Genomic DNA, 26,934 nt, shown 5'->3' with positions numbered 1-26,934 from the left:
ACTTCTACTTAACTCACAAACAATCACTTTACTTTTGTTGACATTTACTTTCAGCTTTCTCCTATTACAGACACTCAAAAACACTGACCAAATTTTGTAGGTCACTTTCATTTTTTGCAATGAGCACCGTGTCATCAGCAAACAGTATCAAATTCAGTACCCACTTCCTTCCCTCATCGAACAGTCTTACTCCAACTTCTCCAACTTTGCCCTTCATTTCTCTAATGACACCATCCATATAAATATTGAATAACCATGGTGACATGACGCACCCTTGTCTTAAGCCCACTTTTATCTCAAAATGTTCACTTGTTTCTCCAGTAATTTTGACACATGCAGATGCATGCTCATAGAATGGATTACACATCCCATAAACGAAAGGGAAACTCAATAATAAGTATAGCATTTTTTTTAGCAACACTAAAATATGTATGCCACGTTTCTTTATAGGCTTATAAATATCTTATCCATAATAAGTTAACTGTTCTTTCATACGTTATAATTCTAAGATTAAATGTGTATGAATATTTGCTGATCATATTTGCCATGGTTTTACTTATATTAGAACATTTCTACATCGTGGGCTAGGAGACATGCGGCAAAGCTGTACAAGGGGATCCCCCTACACTAACCCCCCCCAACCGCACGTTTAGCCGAGTCAGACTATAGTACTTTTATCCATTTCCAATATTTCTTTGTATTTTCATTTCATTTTCCTCACCTGACTCCATTCATACATCTTTTGCAATATGTCCCTAATGTGAATTTGTACCACATTATCCCTTATCCATTCCTGTGGCATTTTTCCTTTTCCCACTGAACACACAATTAGAGTAGGCATTTTGTCTGGCAGTTGTTCTTTGTATTCCTTGAGCACTCAAGCAGAATTCCTGTCCAGTCGTAGGGCCTATCTTACATCTAGTATAGTTTTTAGTAGTTTATACGCTTTTCGATCATCTCCTTTTAGAGTGAGCAGCATTGCCTACCCCGATGTTACAAAGTTTAAACTAGAGACCATCATGGATGACACGATCAAGTGCCACAGAAAAGTCTAGCTGCACTTGTTTGACCAATTATCAGATGTTCATCAGTGGTGTTCAGGTTTCTCTTGTATGCAAACTGACTAGGTGGATAGAAAATGGAGAAAGACTTAAAAACAAATCTTATGCTAAATAGTTCCTGGTTGGTGGATTGAAGTGGACAAAATGACAATACATGACCAAGGTCCAATTCAGTTGCTGTATCACCTCAAACTTTCATTGATGCCATATACATCCTATGATGCAAAAATGTTGTCTTTTCACTAAAGGATCTATTTTCTCCTTTCTTAATTTTTGTCATTTATAATCCATTACCTAACCTTTGCAAAAAACATTTTTTGTATGTATGTCGTGGTTGTTTTGATAATTAGAACACACTGTGAGACTAATATTATTTACAGGCCAAGGGTCATGACACCTCTCAGCATGCCCTGGCTGTGTTTGGGGGAGCTGGGGGTCAGCATGCATGTGCTGTTGCTCGAGCACTTGGCATGCAAACTGTCATCATTCATAAGTATGCTGGCATCCTCTCAGCATATGGAATGGCCCTTGCAGATGTTGTTCATGAGGCACAAGAGCCCTGTGCCAAAGTCTATGAGCCAGGTAAGTATATGATTAAAAGCATAATTATACATGAAGGGTAGAGCTCTGATTTGATGTATATTTATTTACTAATAATTGTCAGTAAAGTAGTGAAGTATTGTTTGTAACTTTGTATCAGGGACTAAATTTGCTTATCCTTTGAAGCAGCAGGTACCGTATTTCGCAGCGTATAACGCGCACCTTTTTCACATAAAAATGCCTGAAAGTTTACCCTTGCGCGTTATATGCCGAAGATACAAATTTTTATTGATTTTTTTTTTTTCTTTGGGGTGTTTTAAGGGTCTTTTTTTTTTTCGTCTCATCCAATAACAACTGCAGACTTACCTTTATTATTGTTTATAATCCTTCGTAGTCCATAGATGTCTTATAATATGTTACCATGGAATACAGGACGATCAAATAACTGCTATACAAAAATGAAATCTGTGGAGGATCGCCCATGCCTTGTTGTTATCCCGCTTTTCCGTCAGGCGCCGACACGACCCGGCCGCCACTTGCATTGTTTTGTATGACTAAGGAGCACCATTGCCAATTCGAGCATTAAGCTACATAAAAAATCATATTGGAAAAAAAATATCCATGTGTTCATTATTAATTATTAATATTAGTGAGAATAATGGGGTAAATATGATATCAGAAACTGTACATCATGAGTCTTGTACGAGGAGTTATTTCGCGCAACACCAACCCGGCCGCAATTTACATTGTTTGAAAACCGCACAACCACACCCATACAACAAACAGCTGCATGCCGCGTGTCACCAGAACCGCGTGAATTGTGTCTTGCCTAGTTGTCTGTTATAACCTACGAGAGATGGTGAGAATAATACGCTAATTATGATATCAAAAGCTGTGCATCATCAGTATGTACGGGATGTATTTCTCACAACACCACCCCGACTGCCATTTTCATTGCTTTACTCAAGGACACTTGTCAATTCAAGCAGTAGCTACAGGTTACACCAAAAATATATAAATTTCAGGAAACTGTACATCGTCAGTGTTCTTTAACCCTTTCCTTGCGCGCGGGACGGGACGCGACTATCCCCTCAGGCGCAGTCAGGCAGCCCAATGGGGGGTCTCTTTTAACCTCTGTAACTCAAAAACTATTCATCACAGCTAAAAACCAAAAACACCATTGGAAAGAGAAGGTCCAGATCTATAGGAGTCGGTTATGTATTCCTCTCTTGCGAAGGTACATGCACGTTCAGGGAGTGTTGAATGTTAACACTTACATCGGTGCGTGCGGGATGATCAGCCATATGGAGGGAACTGCGGACATCTCTCCTTCAGATTCTGGCAAGGGAGTATTGCCAACGGCAATATTTACAACTATTTGGTCAAAGAATCAGTCAGGCGATAGGTGAAGCTATGCAAAAATGCCGCTATATTGGGCAAGAACATCCACCAGTTACTCGTCTGTAGATATGCCACGCTGGGCTGATATGATTTTCCACCAAATTTAGTGAATAACCCGCTCAATTGGCAATCCTGTGTTGTGAGAATTTGTGTTGGAACACTTTCATACACGGGAGATTTGAGTGCGGGTGGAGCTCGCAGTGAGTGTTTTGCACCACCAGCATATACGCCTAACGCTCACTGCGAGCGTTTAGCAATGAAAGGGTTAACCGTACGTATTTCTGAGCATTTTAAGTTTTTTTTTTTTTTTTTTTTTTTTTTTTTTTTTTCCCAAAATTGTTGTCTTAAAGTTTGGGGTGCGTGTTATACGCCGGTGCGCGTTATACACCGCGAAATACGGTAAGTCTACTTCATTTGGGTTATTTTATTTTCACCTTAGTTTGAGAATAAGAAAATATATGAAACAAAAATCTTGTATCTTCTCAATGATTTTTATTGTAAATATTTTTCTGTTTTAGAGAACTTTGGGTACTTTGACTCTCGTCTTGAAGTTTTAGAAGCTGAATGCATAAAGTCACTCAAGAACCAAGGCTTTTGCTCTAGAAACATCGTTTGTGAAGCTTACCTGAATCTTCGGTATGAAGGAACAGACTGTGCATTGATGTGTTCAGCTGTCAAGAAAACAAGTACTGAGAAGAGTAAAGTGTGTTCATTTGGTGACTTCCAAGAAGCCTTTATAGAAAGGTTAGCAGCTAAAGAGAGATGCCAAAAGGTTTTCTTGTAATTATAAAGTGACATTAAAAGTTATACAAGACTGTGCCACTAAAAATATCCATATTTTGTAATGTATTGCGGACATTCAGGGCTTCACAATTTATTACCTCAGTATTATTTAGAGTTTTTAATGACCACCCTTTAGATGTTCAAAAAGAAAGTCATTGAAATATTTCTATTTTTTTTTATTTCAGATACAAGAGGGAGTTTGGTTTTATTATTGAAAACCGAGAGATCATTGTTGATGACATAAGAGTCCGTGGAATAGGAAAGTCTGTTATTGAAGAAGAAGAAACCATTGCTCAATGTGAAGGAAATCCTACATCAGAAATTGTAAGCACTGTTCCTAAACAGTTTATATTTTCATTTGTGTGATAATGAACTTTTTTGTGCAGTAGAATTCAGTCTTTAGCAATCTACTAACACAGCAAGGTGTTAAGGCTCACCAAGTACAAGATGGCTTATGTTGTTAACAGGTAACAAGTGTATACTTCGAGGAGGGTTGGCTGGACACCAAGGTCTTCATGTTGTCCTCATTATCTGCTGGCCATTGTATTGCTGGCCCAGCCATCATCATGGACAAGTTATCCACAATTTTGATTGAACCAGGTATGTTCAGTCATGTCTGTATCAGTAACTGGACCATTTGAATATGTATAATTAATCTTCATATTGGTGTATGTAAATTAGACTTGTGTGTACTTGACACTATATGTGCTGGATAAACAAAGTGATTCTAATTATCTGTATCAAGTAAGTGAAACGATCATTATCATTATTCAGTTTCAGTCGTGCAGGAGGATAGAGAATGTTCCTTAAGAAGCCAAAACCATCTGTCACAGGGAGTATGATAGGCCAATGGAAATGACATCATATCCAAGCACAAGATCTTCATTTATAGTCCGTCTTTTCCCATTCTTGGGGTCTTATTTGCGATGATCCTCCTTCATTTTGCTTGATCCAGTGCTAATCTTTCCTCTATTCTAATAATTCCAAGTCTTGTTGCACTGTTTCTCCCCATGTTTTCCTTGGTCTTCCAACTGATCTTCCAGGTACTTCCATTTCTTCCACCATCCTCAGCACTCCACCCTCTGTCTATCTCTCTTCTATGCCTGAACCATTGCAACTTTTCTGTCTCACTGTCCCCTGTATCCTGCAAACCACATCTCTTAGCTACTTCCTCACTGGATACCTTGTCCTGCCGCCTCACTCAGCCATATACCTCAGCACCCTTCAATCACATCTTCTTAGGATATCCTCTACTCTTCCTGTCATTCCTCATGTTTCAGCACTGTACAACATAACAAAAGATCTGCACAAGATCTGAATAAATAACTGTATTTGTATGTTCTGAATTGACTGTGCATACAGCATGATCACTGTTGTTATTGTACATCTGTTTTGAATGCACATATAGGGATTTAGCCCTCTGTTATGTGTTTGATAGTTATCATTTAGAAATGAAGCTTTGTTTCATGAAACTTTCAATCTTTTCTCTTGGTCATTTGCCAGAGGTAGCACATTAACCTCAACTATTGCATTTTAGTGATTTTCACTCTTCTTTAATTTCTTATCCTCACTGCTCTGTGTAATTCCAAAACATTGTTCAGCATGTCCACATCTTTTGATGTAGGCTAAAGATTCAAAGACGCACAATTATTTCCTCTCAAGTAGAAATAGTCCTGGTTTTCCAATTCTTTTTGTCTCAACACATGATTTTTTTCACTTTCAAACACCTCATATTCATTACTGTATTTTCATCCTATGAATATTTTGTTGTTTTCAGCAGCACCACTCTACACTCCTTTAGTAGGGATAGCTGAGGCACAGGCACTGTGTACCATCTGATGGAGTGTGTTTTCAGAAAATGTGAAAATACAAGACTTGGAATCTCCAGAAAACAAAGTTATGGAGGTATCCAAGGTGTGATAGCAAAATGTTGCTTATTTACTAGATTTTTTATAATTACAGATTGCACAGCGAGTATCACCAGCAAAGGGGATGTCTTAATCAAGATTGGGGAGACTAAAAGAAAGAAGATTGGCACGGAAATGGATGCAATCCAGCTTTCCATATTCTCTCATCGTTTTATGAGTTTGGCTGAACAGATGGGAAGGTATGTCTTTCATGATCAGTATGATGTAATGAATAAGTAGTTTTTTTTATTTGAGGTTGGGTATTAAACATCTACATATCCTGATCTTCACAGAATCCTACAGAGAACATCAATTTCAACAAACATCAAAGAGAGATTAGACTTCTCATGTGCTCTCTTTGGTCCTGATGGAGGGCTGGTGTCCAACGCTCCTCATATTCCTGTTCACCTTGGAGCAATGCAAGAGACTGTCCAATACCAGGTTTGTTATTTCTTGTATACATATTTTAGAAATTAATCCTTGTGCCTATTCCTCATTCTTTATTACTTCTAGAGACTTATAACAAGGAACTTGCCACAGCAAATCACTTACTGCCACCTATGCATGTGTAAGGGCAAATAAAATTCTGTTTTGGAATAAAGACTGGAAAAGGGTAAGACTGTTTAGAAGAAATAAAAAAAATATCATTCCAAGAACCCAGAAAGCTTCTAAACTAATATAGGATCATGTGTTATGGGCAGCAGTGTTTGTAAAAGCATGAAATTATAACACTTTAGTATTATAAGTATAGCAATAACCAATTCCTCTGGTAGGTCTGTATCTTATTTATCTATCTATAGCTCTGATGCTGTTCCCTCCAGTAACTTCCCGTAAGGGGATAACTATACCGGAAGAATTTCAACTCCTCCCAGTTCTTGCAGTAATTCAATATCTTGTTTGTTGTAGCCTCATGCAACCCTTCCTGTGTTGACTGCAGTAATAACAATGTTGTTGATATTGATTATGGTCTTTCCAGTTGAACGTTCTAGGAGATGAAATTAAAGATGGAGATGTTTTGCTGTCTAACCATCCATCTGCAGGTGGCTCACATTTGCCTGACCTGACTGTTATTACTCCAGTATTTTATAGGTATGATGTATAAATGCACTTTTGAGATGTTCCAGTTATTGAATATTATGAGCCATGATTAACCCTCTCGTGCACTGTAAGTTTCCAATAAGTTTCTATTCCACTCACCACGCATTTCTTAGGCCCGACCGGCCTTTTTTTGCCGCCACGATGCTCTACATTCCTGGTCGTATTTTACCCTCACAGATATATCATACCCCAATAAATTTGGTATCAATGGCTTCATAAAAACTTGAATTAGAACATGCGCAACTATAAATAGAGGAAAATATAATATATAAACAATACAGACTTGTTTCAAGTCTCTGTATAGAGTATTGTAGACAACAAATTCTAAGTACCAATTCTTCCCCATTCGCTAGCTCGAAATTTTGTGGGCCAACTCTTTTAGCTGAACATATGTTTCGAAGCGGAATTTTGTGAGGATTCTTATGGTATCCTCAAAATCCTCATATGCCCATTAGTTCCCGAGTTACACCGAGAAAACTGTATTTTTTTCCTCCTGTCAGAGTAGGCTAAAATCCAAAAAGCGCTCAAAGCTCCTCATCTACGCTCCTTAGAAAGGTTGCCATATGTTACCATTAAGAAACTTATCCCAACAAATGAAGCTCCCAAATTTGACGCATTTTCTCCGAAAACTTAATTTTTAATCAATTTTTTAAAGTTTAAGACGCATTTTGCGTCATAGTGCGGCAGGACCTTTTATCCTTGATGATGCTAAATGCATCATCGTGCGCGAGAGGGTTAATAACACATGCAATTCATTATTCCCATGTGTATGATGTGTGCATTTGAGGCGTCTAGTGCTCAAGGGGCGAACAAGCCAATTACCTTGTTTTGAGTTTTGAGCCTTCAAAGTCAAGCATAATGAAAAACACGCATATCAATATCACCATACATCAACAGAAAGTTTTCAGCAAGACAAATTTGATGGAATCAGTGTTTGTGTGAAATTGTGTTAATTATTAGAAAACACAAACAAACACGTGTGGGTGTTTTTTTATTAATGCTTGTTTATTATCCGATTTAATCCAAACTCGGAAAATTAAGAGAACATAATGTAACTTAAAGCCAGTTTAAAATTCAAAATATAATTTCCGTATTTAGGTGTTTTATGAGGTTTACTAGCGCTCTTCGTCCTTTGAGAGCGGAGAAGTATCTTCCTTTAGTGGTGAGAGGGGAGTCTCAACACAGTGACGGCACACACACCCACACTCTGCGCCAGTCGCTGCTGCTTGCCCTCACCTCACTCTCGTAACCACAGTCACCCACTCATACTTACACCTATAGCCACATTCTTCACAATATATAATAGAATGATAAGATCAACTAATGTCAATGCCAGCCAGCCACACCTCCAGTCGCAGATTCACTACTGAGTGAGCGTTAGGTGACTGACAAGAGTGATGGCCCGGCGCCGCGGCTCAGCCCACTGAACTGTACATGTTTCATTTGTGTTTTCATCACGTACGTAGTTGGTCCACCGCGAGTAGTGAGTAGCAAGTAGTGACTAGAACTACCTAAAAATGTAGCGCCGCTACTGTTTTTGCCGCTCTTTCTAAAAAAAGTGGCACTACCGCTACAGCTACTAAAAAATAGCTTCGCTACATAGCGGCGCTACTAGTAGTGCCTCTACGCCCAACACTGCTTGTGTGTGGAACTTTGTTGAAAGCCTTCTTTAAGTCCAAATACACGCAGTCTACCCATCCATCCCTCTCCTGTGTTATGTCCGTCACTCGAGTAAAAGCTCAATAATAAATGATGTGTGTGTGTGTGTGTGTGTGTGTGTACATTTCTTTCCATTGCTGTACATAGGTAATTGATACTTTTTTACAGAAATGAGAAAAGCCCAGTTTTCTATGTAGCCAGCCGAGGTCACCATGCAGATATCGGCGGCATCACACCCGGGTCCATGCCTCCTCACTCCACCTCCATCCAGGAAGAAGGAGCAGTGTTCATGTCCTTCAAATTGGTTGAGCAAGGAATTTTCCAGGTATTTGGTGGCATTTTATACACTCCTTAAGAATGTTGTTTCATTGTGTCTGGCTGGATACTCCGAGTAGCTTTGTTTACAGATATTATTACAGCCCTAAAACATGGATCAGACTCATGGTTTGTGTTCTTTTCGTGCCTATTTTACAGGAGGAAAAGCTAGTTGAAGCACTTATGGCTCCAGGCAAGATCCCAGGATCCTCTGGAACTCGGAATCTGAAGGATAATCTGTCTGACCTACGTGCTCAGGTTGCAGCAAATCACAAGGTTAATATTGTGTCACCTTGAAGAGATGTAAATGTTGAAAGCATCCTATTTGAAATTATGTAGCAATAGTGGAACCAGGATAGTTTTGTCAGATGAAGAATACTACATTAAGTCTTTTGTCAATTAATAATGAGTGGATATAACATTTTGCATTTCAGGGTATCCAACTTGTGAATGAGCTAATTGACTTCTACAGTTTAGAAGTAGTTCAAGCCTACATGAGCCACATTCAGAAGAGTGCCGAGTATGCTGTGCGTGACTTATTGAAAGATGTGGGAGCACGTGTATATGAAAAAACTGGAGCCTACTCCTTGCATGCTATTGACTATATGGATGATGGTTCACCCATAGAGCTGACTGTTGACATAAATCCTGAAGATGGAACTGCTCTGTTTGATTTTGGGTAAGTTTGAGAAGAAAAAAAAATTCTTGTTAAAAACAAAGATTAATTTAACATTTAGATGATGCAAATATTTTAATTTTGTCTTGCTAAACAATAGGCTCTTATCAGTCTTGTGTGATCTAGAAGTTTAAAAATGACCCAAAAAACTGCTGTGAGGCCCATCTGTGCTATACTTGTCTGCTTTTCCCTTCCCTAATTATTTAAATATTTCAGAGGCACAGGACCTGAAGTTTGGGGTAACTGCAATGCACCAAGAGCCATCACCGTGTCAGGCATCATTTACTGTCTGCGAGCAATGGTTGCCCATGATATACCACTCAATCAGGTGATAAGAGTTTTCCAGCAAGCAGAATTTTATTAACTGAAAAATAAGAAGCAAATGATGAAAAGAATTAAGTAAATGACAAAATAGCTGTAGTTTAGAGGATTTAGTTGTACTTTGAGCAGGAAAAAATGTATTATTATTTTGCTTATGGTTTGGGAAGTTAGAGGGGACACACAGTAGGTATGACTATAGCGAAGGCAAACATAGTCAACATTCATTCAATTCTTTCTTTATTGTAATACTTTTATGCTATATTTCAGGGGTGTTTGAAACCAATAACCATCAAGGTCCCTCCAGGCTCCATATTGGACCCCTCGGAGGATGCAGCTGTTGTGGGTGGCAACGTTCAGACGTCCCAGCGAGTTGTGGATGTCATCCTGCGTGCCTTTGGTGCCTGTGCTGCCTCCCAGGGCTGCATGAATAACATTACCTTTGGGGATGACAGTGTAGGATACTATGAGACAGTTGCAGGAGGAGCAGGGGCTGTAAGTGATTCTTTTGTGTATTCTCTGTTGTGTTCATACCCAGTGAATACTGTGTGGCTATTGGAGAAGGGGCTGGAGCAGTAAGTGATTCCTTCATGTAGTGTGTTTGAGCTTCATATTATACAAAAATTTTGCTGGAAGGGACAAAACTGCAGACTGTATGCTCTGTGGTGATTTTTCCTCTGCTGTTATTTTCTCCATTATACGATAGCTTTCACTGGCTTAAGCTTCAATAATTCTTTTACATTATTAATTTAAATTTTTATAATGTATTATTTAAATTTTTATAATGTAATGTTGACATATGAGAACCTCTAGTAGCTCAGATTTGAATAGCTCACATAGAAAAAAAAATGGTATACATCTGCAGAAGGGATTAGTTGGAAGTTAAAAGGTCAAATATTTCCCAGGGTCCCGGGTGGCACGGGCGCAGTGGGGTCCATGTGCACATGACAAACACGCGCATAACTGACCCAGAAATCTTAGAACGCCGCTACCCTGTCATTCTCAACAGGTTTACCTTGAACAAGAACACAGGGGGCAGTGGAAAGTTCAGGTATGTAACATTCATCCTGTCTCCCACTACAAGGCCCTTCATATTATAATGATATACTCCAACTGATGTTTTATCGTGTATTTGTTACTTGCCATTAGGTGGGGTATTTTTTCCTACAGCAGCAGAAGCCAACATTATGTGATCATGAGTATTTAGCATAGCGAAAATCACACAAACCACACAGCCTGGTAGCACTAAAGAAAAATGGAAATGATTTAAAGTGGAAACAAGCATGATTGAGAACAATTGAATTATTCTTGGCTCAAGGAGATAGTCAGGAATGTAACCCCACCTATTTACATGGGGAAAAACTGGTTTGTTACTCAGTATTTCACTTCACTGCCACTTTCAATAAAACACAACCCTGTCAGTATGGGCTGAAGATTCATATTATACTTCTGATATTCCTGCCCTTTCTTTCGGGCAGAGGTGGTGATGGTGTGGTACGAGAACTTCTGTTTCGACGACCTCTCACTCTTTCCATTCTCACTGAGAGAAGAGTTTTTGCTCCTTATGGTCTTGAAGGTCAGCTAAGAAATTTATCTTGCAAATTAAGTTACTGACTATGATATGATGCATATATTTACACTTGCTGTTAAATATTTCAATGATTGAATTACCTTTTATGGGTGTTGAAACTTTAGATGCACTGAAGATCTGGAGATATATTTTGAATTTGTTAGTGTTTTATGAATGTATGTTTCAGGTGGTGAAGATGGAAAAAGAGGTAACAACTTTTTGATTAGGAAAAATGGACGCAAGATTCGTCTACACTCTAAATCATCCGTGAAAGTGGAGAAAGGCGTAAGTGAATTTACTGATAAGTGATATAAGTAGTGTCAGATTAGTTTGCTACTATTAAGATATATACTCGTATATCGGTAAATCCACATGAAGCAGGTCAATTCTGGAAAAATCCCCAACCCCTCTATCTGATCATTTGCTCCTATCTTTGAAATTTTGACTCGGGAGTAAAACAAAGTATTGGAAATTTTTTCTCTGTATACTTTGTTTACTAGAACCATTAACATAACAGCTGCTCTGCCCATTGTGTCAGTAGCTGAACAATTTCATAATGAACTCTTTGCCAGATTTTTACCCCAACGGCTCTGGGTGATGGAATGCCCTGCACTCTTTGGGACCCCCTAGTGGGGGGGTGGTCTTGCACCATGCCATTTCATCACACTTTAATTCATAGGCAGTAAATATGAGACCATATGCTGTTTCACAACTCCTAGGTCACCCCTTAGCCACAAACTTACTCTTCAGGCTTTGTGATAGGATGTAAACTTGATTGTGATGGAAAGAGGTAGATATAAGTACAGTCAAGTCGCGTATGACACAGATTCGTAAGGCGCGGTATAGTTTCAGAATCCTCTCTCTCTGCACATTTTTGTATTCAGTAAGTTACAAAAATAATTATCCTCACTTTCAGAATGATAATATAGCCAAACTTTATAGATGTAGACAAGAAGAACGTTCGCAGACGGCTGCCGTGGCCCTCACTCAAATTCCAAGTCACAGTCATGGTGCGTGCACCCCGACCGCTCCGCATCTGTTCCTGTCAATCTTTTCCCCCTCCTTTGCTCCTTTTTTCATGTAAAGTGGACCTGGCCCAACTGTCTATTCTGGCAGGCAAAAACGAAAGCAATCTGGCTAACTAGCCTACTAAAATCTTCAGCAGGCGCCACTTCTGCACATCAGCCTGCTGGCAAACTGGCTTTTAAAAATCTAAATTGGCCGGTGTTCCCAGAGCCTTTCGATCCGTTTTTTTTTTTTTTTTTTTTTTTTTTTCCGCTGCCCAGTCCGAAAGGGAAGAAATCAGAGACAAGGTGTATAAAGAAACTAACGAGAGAGATCTTTGAAAGTGGTTGGTCACCACTAATTATTGCATTAATATGCGTGCCAAATAATATTTTTGTCGATTTTAGGTTGGCAGGGAAAGTAAATGGTTGGGCGGTTTTGGGGCAGAATGTGGCAGCAGCGCGGCGGGTCCCGACCTGACAAGTACACGTATAGTTAACCCCTCGGCCCACACATGGCAAGGAGTCAGCTCGCTTACCACACATGTGCTGCACATGCAATGGCTTGCAAACCTTCTGGGAAACCCACGGGCAAGATTCACCCACTGGCGTACAAGCAGAAGCTGGACGAAATCAGGAGGATTGAGAGTGATAGGCGGGAAACAATGAATTTTCCCCGTATGTGAGCGCAAGTGCAATAAAATGGTGGCTAGCCAGTACCAAATTGTGTTTTCCCCATATGTACTGAGTGAAAAAGTGGGTGTTGGCAGTGGCTGAGTGGATAAGGTGGTGAGCATGGGGTCGGACTGAACAACATCAAAAGGCAGATATGCCTGTCAGTGCACACGGGCTAGAATGAACGAAAAAAAAGTGTGGGTGGAGCAAAATAGCAAAGGCCAGAACCAAATTGTATTCTCTCCATAGGTATAGTTATTCCTATGGCACAGCCAATACTCAGAACCAATAAACCACACCATACGCGACTCGACTGTATATACAGTAATCCCTCGCCATATTGCGGTTCACTTATCGCTGTATCGCGGATTTAAAAATTGTAAATTCGCGGATTTTTCGCTATATCATGGAATTTTTGCGGTATCGAGGTATTTTAATATATTTATTATTTTACTTATTTTGCAGTAAAAGAAGCATTTTCTAGCCTTAAAAAATTGTAAACAATATAAAAAAATTAAGAAAGTATTAATATGAATATATTGAAATAATATTAAATTGAAATAAAATATGTAGCGCACTGCAGATGAGTAGACAAAGACTTGCACGTATGTAAAACGCAGCTACGGCCGCTTATGCTTGAGCTAGTTTGCCCACGTGTGATCGTACACGGCATAGTATTGACTGGTGGATGGGAGGCGACCAACCAGAGCGCTGTGTTCTGTATCCTGGGCGCTGATTGGCTCAGCGACCGAAGCATTTGTTGGTTCGTCAGTGGTTAGCTCGAAGACAAATGGAGACTGTGTCACAGCTTGCTACCGTTAAATGCTCGAGAAGTTGGCAATGAGGACCCAGACAGGATGAGGCAATGACTACACTTGAACAAGACTAAAGTCCTAAACTTGCTCAAAATGATTACTCCAAGCTTATCTAGTTTCGTGGAACTCTTTGCGGTACGGGAATAAACACGTAAAGAACTACTGAACCGAACAGCCGATACGCTCTTCTTCTTCTTGTGACCACAACTTACCAACCCCACGAGTAACCGACATGTTGGTGACTGAGTTTCTGACTAGAATTTCGATGAGTTTCCTGTGAAATGTAGCCGACTTTGAATCTCTCAAGAAACTAGTGGTTGGGTGACCTTGTTCACACGGGCTGAGGCGAGATTCACAGAGATATGCGTGCTTATATAAAAAATATATATAAAATATAATATATAAATTATATAAATAATAAAATAAATATAAGGTCGCTACTTCGCGGATTTTCGCCTATCGTGGGGGGTTCTGGAACCTAACCCCTGCGATAAACGAGGGATTACTGTACCTATTATAGGTCCTAAGCATAAATCTGATTTACATATTGCTTTAATGATAAAATTCATTCATAACCTGGGGACTGTTCATTAATGAATTTTTGTAAATGAAATTCACATGAAAGGCAAGCAGACTCTTCAAAGTAAAATATAAAGGGAGAATTTGTATTTGAACTGAATGCAGATTTATAGTGTGTGTCCCTAATTCAGTATTCTTACCCAGGACATGTTTCAACTGCTGACTCCAGGAGGAGGAGGTTATGGAAAGGCAGATGAAAGCAACTCTGATGACAGTTACACGGGACCTCCAGAGAAGAAGGCACGACACATCCAGCGAGGGAGTGTGTTTGAGTTCAACCGAGCTCAAGAAAGTGTTTGAAGGTTTATGCCTTTCACTTCCAGACAACTTTACACATTTAGAGGCTCATGGTAACCTTTAGGAATTATAATTGTTCTTGCTCACCTACCCACATAATTTTATGAGAATTTAGAGAAGGGCAGTTTTTAGGTAATATAATCATTCTTGCCCACCTACCTACAATGTACTAATTTTATGAAGACAGAAGGGCAGTTTTTAATAATTATAATCATTCTTGCCCTTCCACCCACATTTATACCAATTTTATGAGGATTTAGAGACTTCCCATTCCAGAGGACATTATTTTGTATGAACTATTCCACAGGACATTCACACTAGGAGAGTAAAGTAGTTAGGCTGCCTCACCTTTACTCTTGTGTTATGAAGGGTGTCTGGAAAAGTTTACACAGTTTTGTCTATTGGAATGGAGAGTCATCATTTAGAATTTTGGTAGAAGCTATAGTACATTTAATTGAAACTTGCACCCAAGCCTAGGCTGCATTTGTTATGCTTCTCATGATTGACTAGATTATTTTCTTGTTCACAGGGAAGTAGGTGCCACCCACACATGCTCAGGCGATACACTTTTCTATATTTTTTGCCTTAGCTCATCTCCTATACATGACTGACCATTTCCGCTGGTATAATTAGACTCTGCAGGGATTGCAGAACCCTAATGTCTTTTGGCTGCTAAAACTTGGTAATGGAAAAATAACAAAGGAATCGTGAGTATAAATGAAAGACCACTCAAATATTTCTAACACTTTTTGCATCATTATCATTTGCAGCAGCTATTGATACTGAATTTATCTTAACTCGTGAGGAAAGTCTCAAACACGATGATGCAGTAAGATAAACCAGTATATAAGCAAAACAATGAATTAAATCAAGGAATATGTTGCATCCTCCGAAGGGTGCTTGGACGTGAGCTTATTGGCGATGTCAGCCCCTTAATGTGTGCTTACTTTGTTCCCTGTTTATTCTACCTCAGTTCTCATTCATCACATGGTGTCAGATTTCCACTCATTCATCAAGAACTTACTGGGATTATGTGTGATAAGGTCAAAGTCTAAGATATATCTAACACACTTGTATGGTAACATTACTCATGATGGTGCCACAGCTGGACACTACTGCTTCTGCTGCTCATTGTCCTCCACTTCTTAGTCAAATTCTGCATTTTTAACTGATTGAAGTGGCTTAAAAGGATAATGTATACAATAACTCATTCATTTGAAGGGGATAACCCATGTCTTGTTTTGTCATTGTTCTTATGATTCTCAGCAGCTTCTGCTTTGCTGTTGTCAATATCTACAGCAGATTGACCTCCCCATAGCTGTTGCAAATAGCAATGGGCATTTACAATTTTATCTTGACTAACTGGATATATATATATATATATATATATATATATATATATATATATATATATATATATATATATATATATATATATATATATATATATATATATATATATATATTAGTTACATCACTAGTGGGGGCCACTGGTGTGGTCAAGGGGTCTTGGGAAAAGCTATCCCCCCAAAAAAAACAAGGACAAATACATTTGGCACAATTTCAGTAGTCCGGAAAAATAAGTTGAAATAAAAGACACCGTGTGAGGAATGAGATAATGAGGTAGCTTGAGTGTTTGTTACGGGGAACAAAAAAAAGTGTACATTAAAGGCTTAACACCAATAAGCAGCAGCAGTTGTGTTACGACCAGGTGTTCCTCAGAGGACACTGTTTTTAGAATATCTGTGTTTAGCTTATAGGGCAAGTTTATCTGATTACACCATTGTATTCAAGGACTTTTCTTCATAATTCATCATATTTTGGTGTTGATTCAATAACTGCTGCAAATGGCAATATGTGGGGGTATGAACATTTTGCACTTCTTCCATTTTATTACTCAAAATTTCTTTATTTTTATCACTGAAGTCCAACTAACAAGGTTCTAAATTCGATGGCAATTCTAATGGTACCAACTAATATGGTTTCTACTGCATAGGAACAGAGCTAAGGTAAAAGTAGAGGAACATGCAACAGCCTTCTTCCATGTTAGCAAGGAAACAGTCCAGTCAATCAGGAGAGGCATGATAAATGCAGCCTTGGATCAGGTGCAAGCTTCAATTGAATAATTATAGTTAGTACTAAACTATAACTATACTAAACAATAATAGGAGTTTATTCTCTCTCTCTCTCTCTCTTCTCAGCCCACAGTCACATGACCCCCTCAGCCACATAAATAATCTCTCTCTCCTCTCATCTCAGCCCACAGGACCCCAGAGTACATATGTCACCTAGTCCCATAAATAATTCTCTCTCTCTCTCTCTCTCTCTCTCTCTCTCTCTCTCTCTCTCTCTCTCTCTCTCTCTCTCTACCATTACTGCATAACCACTTTCTTCATCACAGTCCAGATCCACAGCCATTCTACTGTACAACAAAGAAGAAACAAAACATGTTGCCTAACATTAGTGAGCTACATATTACACCCAGTTTCTACGAGTGCAACAAGCTGCCTCAAGCCATTGTTCAATAAGGAGGAAACTTAGCAATACAGTTTAGGCTCCAATTACATGCAATAAATTTGCACTGTATATCTAGAACCCCCTTTCCCAACCCTGGGGTTGCCAAGACCTCAAAATATCAAACATTGTGTTATTATATCATAACACATATACTACTGAACAAGTGGGGTCGTGGTCATGTCTGGAGGTGCATGATTGGGGTCGCCTGAAAAAAAGGTTGGGAACCAATGAATTCTAGGATACATATAGTTTGTTATATAATGTTATGTTTGCTGTTAATATATAATAAAGATCATATTGATACTTGCTTAAGTCAATAGTTTCAATAATGACTACCTATACACACTCAGAACATGGGATGAGTGGGTTGGCCATCGTGCAAATGCAGTGGTGGCAATGAGAAATTCTGGCACGGAGGAATCACAGGCACGCCACACTCACAACTGTTTCTTCCTTCCATTTAACTGAAGCAACAAGTTCATAACTTGGGTAATGACAGCACAAGCTGTGACAGCCCATACTTTAGCAGACGACACCATGTCGATACAGGCCAAGTGCTTTGTTTGCGTTGTGGATATGGATACGGGCAACCGACCTTGGCCGTGTGTGACGCACACCCGCAAAAATTGCAGTTGTCAGTTGCCCTAGCTGCTACCAAAGCGGTGGGAAGTAAAGGCCCGGTGTGACACCAGCTTATGGACAACCAACAACTTGCTCCCAGTTGGGTGTATGGGCGTTGCTCATAGCCCTAACGGTTGGAAGAAAAGGGCCAGTGTAACACCGCCTTAAGACATGAAGCCACTGGTTGGGTAAGTGCCAGTGATGATGTCATAGGACTCCCAGCGGATCACAAGCGTGATTTCAGAACTGTCAGCCATTCATAAGGCAGCTGCCTTCAACTGCGGCTTCAAAACGACACGTTCTCTTCCCATTTTCTTCCTTTTCCAAGATACATATTTTGAAATAACAAGGGAGTAAAGGGGGAAAAAAGTCAACTTCTCCACAGGTCGGAACAAATAGGCGCTTTTTCAGTGTTTTCAATACCCCTGAGCTTCACAAAGCTCGAGTTTAGTGCTATACCTTCGGAACGAAGCAAGCGCAAAACTTTGAAGTGTACTATACATGCATACACAACTGGTTACACACTGTTGATGCTCATCTCATGTCTTGAGCAGCATCCTCTGTCTTCCTGTGGTTTATCTTTGCACTCCCAAGTCACCATCAATTTTTTCTTCCTCCTTGACCAGCCCAACTGTGTATCACATCATTGAAAATTCAGTCTCTGCAAACTCTGATCATACTTTCCATTAACTTTGTGTTCTAAGTTCAATCCAAAGACTGGGACTGAGCAGAAAGTACAAAGGTCATGGAATGGTGCTCTACCATAGTCTACAAAAGACTACAGTACCCTCTCGAGTTTCGTGCTTTCCAAGTTTCGCGATCCACGAGTTTCACAGTTAGTACTAAATTCTTACCATCCTGACTTTTGCACATTATCACTCCGAGTTTCGCGCTGCTTTGACACGTACGGGTCACGTCTACTTACCATCGGCGTCACGCACGCTACCTTTAAAGGTAGTATCATACTGGACATTTTCCTCCAAACATTGTGGCCATGGCAAGAGAGAGAGAGAGAGAGAGAGAGAGAGAGAGAGAGAGAGGGGTAAACGGGAAGAGAAAGCGGGTCGTTTTGAAGCCGCAGTTGAAGGCGGCTGCCTTACGATTGGCTGACAGTTCTGAAAACACGCTTGTGATTCGCTGCGAGTCCGATGACATCATTGCCGATGCTCACCTTATCAGCGGCTTCACTGCCTAAAGGCGATGTCACAATGGCCGTTTTTGTCCAACCGTTGGGGCTACGGGCGTTGCCCGTAGCCCCAACTGGGAGCGAGTTCATGGTTATCCGTAAGCTGGTGTCACACAGGGCTTTTTTCTTCCCACCGCGTTGGCACCACCTAGGGCAACCGGCAACTCCAACTTTTCCTGGTGTGCATCACACACGGCCAAGGTCGGTTGCCCGTATCCACATCCACAATGTAAAGCCCTCTATCAACATAGCGTCATCTGCTAAAGTAAGGGCTGTTGCGGCTTGTGCTGCCATTACCCAAGTTATGGACTTGTTGCTGCAGTTAAATGGAAGGAAGAAGCTGTTGTGGGTGTGGTGTGTCTGTGGTTCCAGTTCTCATTGTCACCACTGTGCATGCACGGCCAACCCACCCATACACATAGATTGAATAACAACACACACACACGCACGCACACACCAGACTCATTAGGAACCATTGCAGATGTTTCTGACAAACAGAAATGACCACCATTTCTTGAGTGTGTTAGAACGTATTTGGTGAGTGGCTCACATGAACCAAACCTAGCTCTTGGCAAGAAGAGAGCAGTCGTCTTTAACACTGCTCTTTTCTTGCCATTGGGTACGTTTGGTTTGTATGAACCACTCACCAAATAAGTTCTAACACACTCAAGGAAATGGCAAAGCCATTTTTGTTTGTGAGAAGCATCTGCCATGGTTCATGACGAGTCTGGTGTGTGCGTGCGTGTGTGTGTGTGTCTTTGTTGTTACTTGATCCATGTGTTTATGTGGTTGGAGTCTAGATGGGTGGATTGGCCGCTCATGCGCAATGGTGACAGTGAGAACTGGCACAGAGGACCCACAGACACCACACCCACAACAGCTTCTTCCTGCAATTTAACTGATGCAAGAAATCCATAAATTGAGTAATAACAGCACAAGCTGCGACAGCCCTTACTTTAGCAGACGACGCCATGTTGATACAGGGCAAGTGCTTTAGTCATGTTGTGGATGTGGATAGGGGCAACCGACCTTGGCCCGGAAAAGTTGGATTTGCTGGTTGCCCAAACTGCCGCCAACGCGGTAGGAAGAAAATGGCCCAGTGTGACACTAGCAGGTTACGGAAAACCGACAACTCGCTCCCGGATGGGCACACGGAGTTGCCAGTAGCTACAACAGTTAGAAGAAAATGGCCAGTGTGACACTGCCCCAAGGCAGCGAGGTCACTGACCGGGTGAGCGCCGCCGATGACGTCGTCGGACTCCTAGCGAATCACAAGCGTGTTTTCAGAGCTCAGCCAATTGTAAGGCTTCATCTGAGGCTTTAAAATGATCCGTTTTCTCTTGTAGTTTTATTCCTTTTTTCAAGGTACATATTTTGAGATAACAAGGGAGTAAAGGAGGAAAAAACGGCTCAGAAATCTTTAATTTTAGAAAAGTTAACTTTAAAATATATAAATTTTCTCCTTAAATAATAACTTTGAGGATACTACACAATTTGCCAGTTTTAAGTAAAACAGTTTAACATTCAGAACAATAGAAAATTATATTTAGAAACTGAAACCTTTGCAGAATGTATCAACACCTGTTGGCAATAAATTATGTATTAAACATGCATACCTATATTCTATCACCTAACATTAATTAATGGCATCTCTATTTACAAATACTTTTATCCGAATATAGTATACATATAAATATACAAGTTGCATTTTATATATATATATATATATATATATATATATATATATATATATATATATATATATATATATATATATATATATATATATATATATATATATATACTTACAGTAAACCCTCGATATATCGGACCTGCTTATAATGGTTTCGGATAAAACGAACAGGGTCAGAGGGTCAGAAATCCACGGGGACCGACCGAGAATAGTTTTTGAACCAACTGTGCCCGGTAACTACAACATCGTCTGCTTGCCACCTCGTCCGCCTGCCTTACCTGCTGTCCATCCTTCGGTTTCAGTAGTCTTTTTCAGCACACCTGATAAAATATTTGCCTCCTTGTGGTTGCCATTTAAATGAAAGTATTTACACCACAAGAAAGTCTTATGCATCAATCCAGGATGTAAATATAATGGAATATACCCAAGTGTTTGTGAGTGTTGGTACTGACACAGCTTAAGGGGTTGCCCATTAGGTAGGTTAAGTTAGGTTTGGTTAGATTGAATTTATTAGGCACATAGTGTGGGGTAGTGGAAATGGGCATCGCAGGACAGGACAGGGCAGGGGCGCCCACTATGCGGGCCAGTGTTGTGAGAAATAACTCCTTGCAGAAACAAGTCGTTCTGCTATCCACCATGCATGCGCACTGGGAGAATAGGTGCACAGAAGGATAAACATTAATTTACCTGATTTTGATTTAGTTTGTCAACTTGTGATCATTGTGAGTGGTGTGTGAAATATAGAAACATTAATTAAGCAAGCTGAACCCCTCTCTGCAAGCAATTTTGCAACTGCAGCGGTGGCGGGTGTACAACAGGCAGTAAAAAGTCAACGATTTGTGACAAACAGTTAGCAGATTATTTCATAGCACACAGAAAAAAAAAGAAGTTTTGTCTGCCAGTGCGATAGGTGTACTTTTAAAATTTTACCCATACCCATAACAATGTGGCCCCCCCACTGGGGCCCACTGCCAATCTGGCAGCCTCAGTGACTCGCAGTCCATCGCCTAGTGTGCTGTGCAGCTATACAGATAACGTGCAGACAACATACACAATAAAAAAAATATATAACTACGTTTATTAGGTTCATCGGTAATATTATACATATTTTCAAATTACTGCCGTTTATAACAGACTTTTAGCATTAACGGACTAGTTAGTCCCCCCCTCCCCCCCCCCCAATTAGTCTGTTATATCGAGGGTTTACTGTATATATATAATATATATATATATATATATATATATATATATATATATATATATATATATATATATATATATATATATATATATCAAATGCTACATTACAAAATATCAAACCAATTATCTGGTAAGAAAGATTTTAACTGTCCAGGAGCCAGAGGGGCAGATATGAAGTTTTAGGCTGAGGTTGTGTTCATACAAAATGCACCATTTTTTTCATATTATTTTTGGGTTGCAAATACTTACTTTAGAAAGACTGTTAGGATATGAAGTCATGGTATACAAAATATTATTCTTCCTTCTTGTCGATGGACTTCCTATATTCTTCATTGATTTTCTTGTGCCAATCCTGATTCATCTTGACGACCGACTCTCCAGCATCCCGAGCCATCTTTCCTGAGTAGATCATAACCAAACAACCAACCAAGGTTGCAGCAACCATCATTAGGTTGACTTTGATTCTGGCTTTGTTACGAGCACGTTCGATTGTGTCTTGGCTGAAAAGCATGGTAGTTTCTTTCACTTACACAATGCCTGCATTCCTGCTACTTTACAAAAGAATAAAAAAGTTGCAAACACCCCACTATGCTTTACTTTTGGGCAAAACTATACAAGCTTTAGCAATTCACCTTAAAGACATTAGTCATATACAAACTACAATCTGCCATATGCTACATATACTTCCTAATTTTAGCATATTAAACACATGACAAACCTCAATGCATTATATGGGTTTAAATGAAACTAAAAACTGCTAAACTCCTCCCAAAATCTGCAAATTAGTGAACCAGCATTATGATGAAGCTGGGAATAGAAGGAGTCAACTATACACATTGAGCCCCTTGCCTCAGAACATATTACCACACCTAGCTCATTCTTCAAGGTTATTAAGTTATATATAAATCACTGTATGAAACTTTGTTCCTTAATATGGTACAATTTAGACCTAAATTTCATAAACTACACTAACCTTCAATTTAACACATTAGTAATAAAATGGACATTCCAAATAGTGTTAAATTGAGGTGTTATTGTTATGGGATTTAGGGCTGCTTTCACAGTCATTTTGTTTGTTTTGATCGTTACCAATGGCAGCGATCGCTGCTATAGTATTTCCTCGTAAAACTGGCTGATAGGGAAGTTGCGGCTGCGGGGTTAGCCTAGCCCCGCACTTTACCACACACACTCAACACCTCTCGCTTCCTCTGCAGCCGCCACTACCCCATGGGCCAGTTCCACGTGGAAAACTATAGCGTCGACCGCCGCCATTGGTAATGATCAAAACAAAGTGACTGTGAAAGCGGCCCATAAGGATGAGTTGAAATCAATGACAAGTACCATATTTCCCGCCATATATATATAAAAAAAATAAAAAAATAAAAATAAAAATCACCCTGCATATTATACCTTGATGGTTACATTTTGATAGGGCTAGGGGTTAATGTTTTTGGTATGAGACCAACACCCAAAACACCTCCATTAGACAAAATAGTTCCCAGATGTCCCCAGAATGAAATTTGTTCATAAATTATTAGATAATGCGTACAGTACAAATGAAAATAATGCTAAAATATAAACTTAACAAAGCCTGTTAGATTGTTGTCTTGATGCTGTAGATTCGAGACAGCCGTGAAGATACAAAATAGCCGGTTATTGTGTATGGCGGGAAATACAGTATATACTTGCCTTTACTGAGGGCAGTCAAGATGGGATAGATTCACTGCAAGTATAATGCTGTGTTTATTCCATATTCCAAGGAATTTGAGGCTCCTTCAACATTTTGTCTTGAAATTACTTAATAATACACTAACCACTACTATTTCTACTGCTACTGCTATTACTACTAAAACCATTTTCATTACAGTATGTATTCACTCATTACATACCTTACAAAAACTGGAACTTCATCAAGGCTCTTGAATTTTCCACCCCAGACTAAGATGTACCTTTCAAGTTTGTTGACTTTGTGGTCAGTGAGTCCTGGAAACAAAATTGAAAAGTTATTTGAATTACATCCTTTCATACATTTTATGGTTCAGCAAACTTGTATGGTTTGTATGGCTGACATTGTTCAACCACCTTATTTACTGAAAACATGAACTTTTCATGGATCTTTTATAACATTACCATGATGATGGCATACTGTTCAAGCCAGTGCTTAGGTATTTAGCTATTTTAGCACCTGTCACACTCCAGAAATTGACACTTTTTTTCTGATAGATCTTATATTACCATTTGTTTATTTATTACCACTTCTTGCAGAATTGGCTAAATTAAGGGGTCAAAGCCCTCTCCCATTAGGAGGTGATATTAGGGTTGGTTAGAAGATAAGGGGGGTAAGAGGTGGATAGGTTTGCTTAATGGGGTATATTCAGAGTTGCCAGCAAATAGGTTATTGTGCCCCAAAAGCTTGAAATGTTCTTTGTTATAGTAAATTACCTGTGCTTCTCTATGACTGTAACAATTACACTTACCATTTACCATTTACCGTTGATGAGGTTTCAGGCCCCGTTCCATTGCCAGCGCATGCTCCACAAGTCCGTTAACAATTACAATGTTAGCCTCAATAATAATCCTCGATATGCACTTATTCACAACGTCGTAGTGAGTCTTAATTGTTTTTCATGGATAGCCTGCTGATGTCCTTTTAATAAACTTGGCATCATTATAGTCTCTTCAGTACAATAAGTGACACTGTTGTTAATAAAAATGTAGCTGATCATTCTTTTTTTTTTTTTTTACAACAAAGGACACGCAAAAAAAAAAAAAAAAACAATAATAAAAAAAGCCCGCTAATCGCTGCTCCTAAAAAAAGAATCAGAAGAGGTGGCCAAAAGCAAGGTCAGATTCGGAAGGAGAGGTGTCCTGATACCCTCCTCTTGAAAGAGTTCAAGTCGTAGGCAGGAGGAAATACAGATGAAGGAAGATTGTTCCAGAGTTTACCAGCGTGAGGGAAGAAAGAGTGAAGATGCTGGTTAACTCTTGCATAAGGGGTTTGGACAGCATAGGGATGAGCATGAGTAGAAAGTCGTGTGCAGCGGGGCAGCGGGAGGGGGGGAGGCATGCAGTTAGCAAGTTCAGAAGAGCAGTCAGTGTGGAAATATCGATAGAAGATAGAAAGAGAGGCACCATCGCAGCGGAATTTAAGAGGTAGAAGACTATCAGTAGGAGGAGGAGAGCTGATGAGACGAAGAGCCTCAGCCTCCACTCTGTCCAGAAGAGCTGTGTGGGTGGAGCCCCCCCACACGTGAGATGCATATGCTATGTGGAAGCCTATAATCATAAAATATTATTCTTGCATGAAAGCCCTGTGAAATCAAGCAGAAATGGACTTTTTAAAAAATTCTATCTACACTACAATATTTGCTGAGTACCTGCCATGGGTGTATCAGTGTTGCGTTCTGTGAAATTTATCAAAATGATCAGGGTGTCAGGCATCTTGACAACCCCCACCCCTAACACTAGGAAGGCCAGGTGTTTGTGTCTCAGTGAGGTCAACAGCTTCTGCTTCCAGCAGGGTTGTTTGATTTAAATCAAGATTTAAATCTAATGATTTAAAAAAAATCATTGATTCTAAATCAAAATTTATATTATTTGATTTTTTTTAAATTTCATTGATTTAAATCCTGATCTTATTGCAGGGCAACAATATACAATAGAAAAATAAACAAAGAAAACACTCTCTAACTTTGATATCAATGCTTTCCATGTCAACTTCACAATTTTTCCTGAGCTGATATAGATATATATCTTCAGTCAGCCACACATGGTCCATCATGAATGATCTTCCAACACTCAATCAGATCCGCTCTCAACAACCTCCCTGCACACCATGAAGGCGAGGCAGACCACGCTGATAAATCACTGCACAACACAACACTACAAGACTATAGTAACAATCCCACCCCTCACCGGCTCGGCCGATCCTTCCGTAAGTGGCACCGCTGTCCTGCCCCTTCTGTTGCTGCTGCTCCCGCCGCGTTATGTTAGAGCCCAGCTCCTTGCCAGGGCCACTGCACGGCCGCGCCACGCCCCCCAGCACGGCCCGGCACCCCAGCAGGGCCTGTCTCTGCACGCCCAGGCCGCGGCACAGGGAGGAGCAGCGTACCAAGGCCATGTCTGCCCAGCACGGCCACGATCAGCTGGTCTCAATGGCCTGGCCGCCGAGGGACTGTCTCGCCCTAAGGGACTCAAAGCGACCTGTATTTGTATCGCTTCGTAGGTCCTCCTTCTCTTACTTTATCTTCTCTTTATTCACACACTTTGTCTTCCATTGGTGTTCCACTATCCCTCCTTATTTTAATTTATCATCAGCCCGCCACAGACAGACTCCCGCACGGAAGACGGAACTGTCAACACGCCTCCTCCTCCTCCACCCCTTGTGGCTTCCCGGCCTGACCGCGCCACTCAAATAAGAACATAAGGATGTCATGCTCCGAGTTTCATTTTTCTCTTTTCTGTTTTCTATTCTTCAACACGACCTCTGCGTGTATCGAAACACACGAGAAATTAATTAAGACTGGTCGCCTCGAAATGGTTAGTGCCCCGATTGTGATGACGCATCTGAATCCATTACTGTATATGATACGTTTCAATCCCATGTTGTTTTGCTGGGCGCAGTAAGCCATGCTCACGTTAGTTACAGTGGAGACCCCACAAGACAGATAGCCTATGTGGAAACAGGCTCCACTAGTGACACGCCTCGAAGCTTCCTAGCAGACTAAACAGTATAATCGACGCAGGCGGTGCATACACTCATTATTAAATAAGTACTTCCCATCCTCATATATCTTACACTTAACCAAGCTATCGCAGTATGTGGTTTAAGTATTGATTTTAGTAGATATTTTAAATTTACATACTTTTACTGGCAATTATACTCAAACTATCACGTGGATTTATCATTCCCTCATTTGAGTAAGAATGACGTCAGCCACAGCATTTAAACTGGTTGATAACGTCCTGAAGCGGAATGGGTTACAATTTTTTTTTATCCTCACGACAGCCTCATGAAAT

At 40.0% G+C, this 26,934-nt stretch overlaps 2 protein-coding genes across 8 annotated transcripts in view; one reads left to right on the top strand and one right to left on the bottom strand.

Annotated features, from left to right (window-relative positions):
* Nucleotides 1–17,067, top strand: part of LOC127007512 (5-oxoprolinase-like) — a 35,446-nt gene extending 18,379 nt beyond the window's left edge. For all 4 annotated transcript variants that reach the window (XM_050878629.1, XM_050878630.1, XM_050878632.1 and 1 more), the window contains 16 exons: nt 1,442–1,643; nt 3,521–3,746; nt 3,971–4,109; nt 4,253–4,385; nt 5,748–5,892; nt 5,986–6,133; nt 6,669–6,781; nt 8,618–8,774; nt 8,924–9,040; nt 9,199–9,443; nt 9,657–9,768; nt 10,029–10,253; nt 10,664–10,809; nt 11,237–11,334; nt 11,516–11,613; nt 14,546–17,067. In XM_050878629.1, coding sequence (XP_050734586.1) covers nt 1,442–1,643; nt 3,521–3,746; nt 3,971–4,109; nt 4,253–4,385; nt 5,748–5,892; nt 5,986–6,133; nt 6,669–6,781; nt 8,618–8,774; nt 8,924–9,040; nt 9,199–9,443; nt 9,657–9,768; nt 10,029–10,253; nt 10,664–10,809; nt 11,237–11,334; nt 11,516–11,613; nt 14,546–14,701 — 2,460 coding nt within the window. In that variant the 3' untranslated portion in view covers nt 14,702–17,067. The remainder of the gene's footprint in view (nt 1–1,441; nt 1,644–3,520; nt 3,747–3,970; nt 4,110–4,252; nt 4,386–5,747; nt 5,893–5,985; nt 6,134–6,668; nt 6,782–8,617; nt 8,775–8,923; nt 9,041–9,198; nt 9,444–9,656; nt 9,769–10,028; nt 10,254–10,663; nt 10,810–11,236; nt 11,335–11,515; nt 11,614–14,545) is intronic.
* On the bottom strand, nt 9,982–26,101 carry LOC127007513 (UPF0389 protein CG9231-like). 4 transcript variants are annotated; one of them, XM_050878634.1, is made up of 4 exons: nt 25,831–26,101; nt 23,805–23,898; nt 22,165–22,415; nt 9,982–10,198 (listed from the first exon to the last, which is right to left on the bottom strand). In XM_050878634.1, exons 1-3 carry the CDS (start codon nt 26,033–26,035, stop codon nt 22,208–22,210), a joined length of 507 nt encoding a protein of 168 aa, XP_050734591.1. In that variant the 5' UTR covers nt 26,036–26,101; the 3' UTR covers nt 9,982–10,198; nt 22,165–22,207. The 4 variants fall into 4 exon arrangements, with proteins under 4 accessions (XP_050734591.1, XP_050734593.1, XP_050734594.1 ...); XM_050878636.1 differs by lacking the exon at nt 9,982–10,198 and adding an exon at nt 17,010–17,420; XM_050878637.1 differs by lacking the exon at nt 9,982–10,198 and adding an exon at nt 20,427–20,603.
* Nucleotides 26,102–26,934: the final 833 nt, after the last annotated feature.

This window comes from Eriocheir sinensis, chromosome 35, assembly GCF_024679095.1.
Source record: "Eriocheir sinensis breed Jianghai 21 chromosome 35, ASM2467909v1, whole genome shotgun sequence".
NCBI lineage: Eukaryota > Metazoa > Arthropoda > Malacostraca > Decapoda > Varunidae > Eriocheir > Eriocheir sinensis.
Note: the sequence above shows the minus strand (reverse complement) of the source record. Positions and strands in the feature narration are given on the sequence as shown.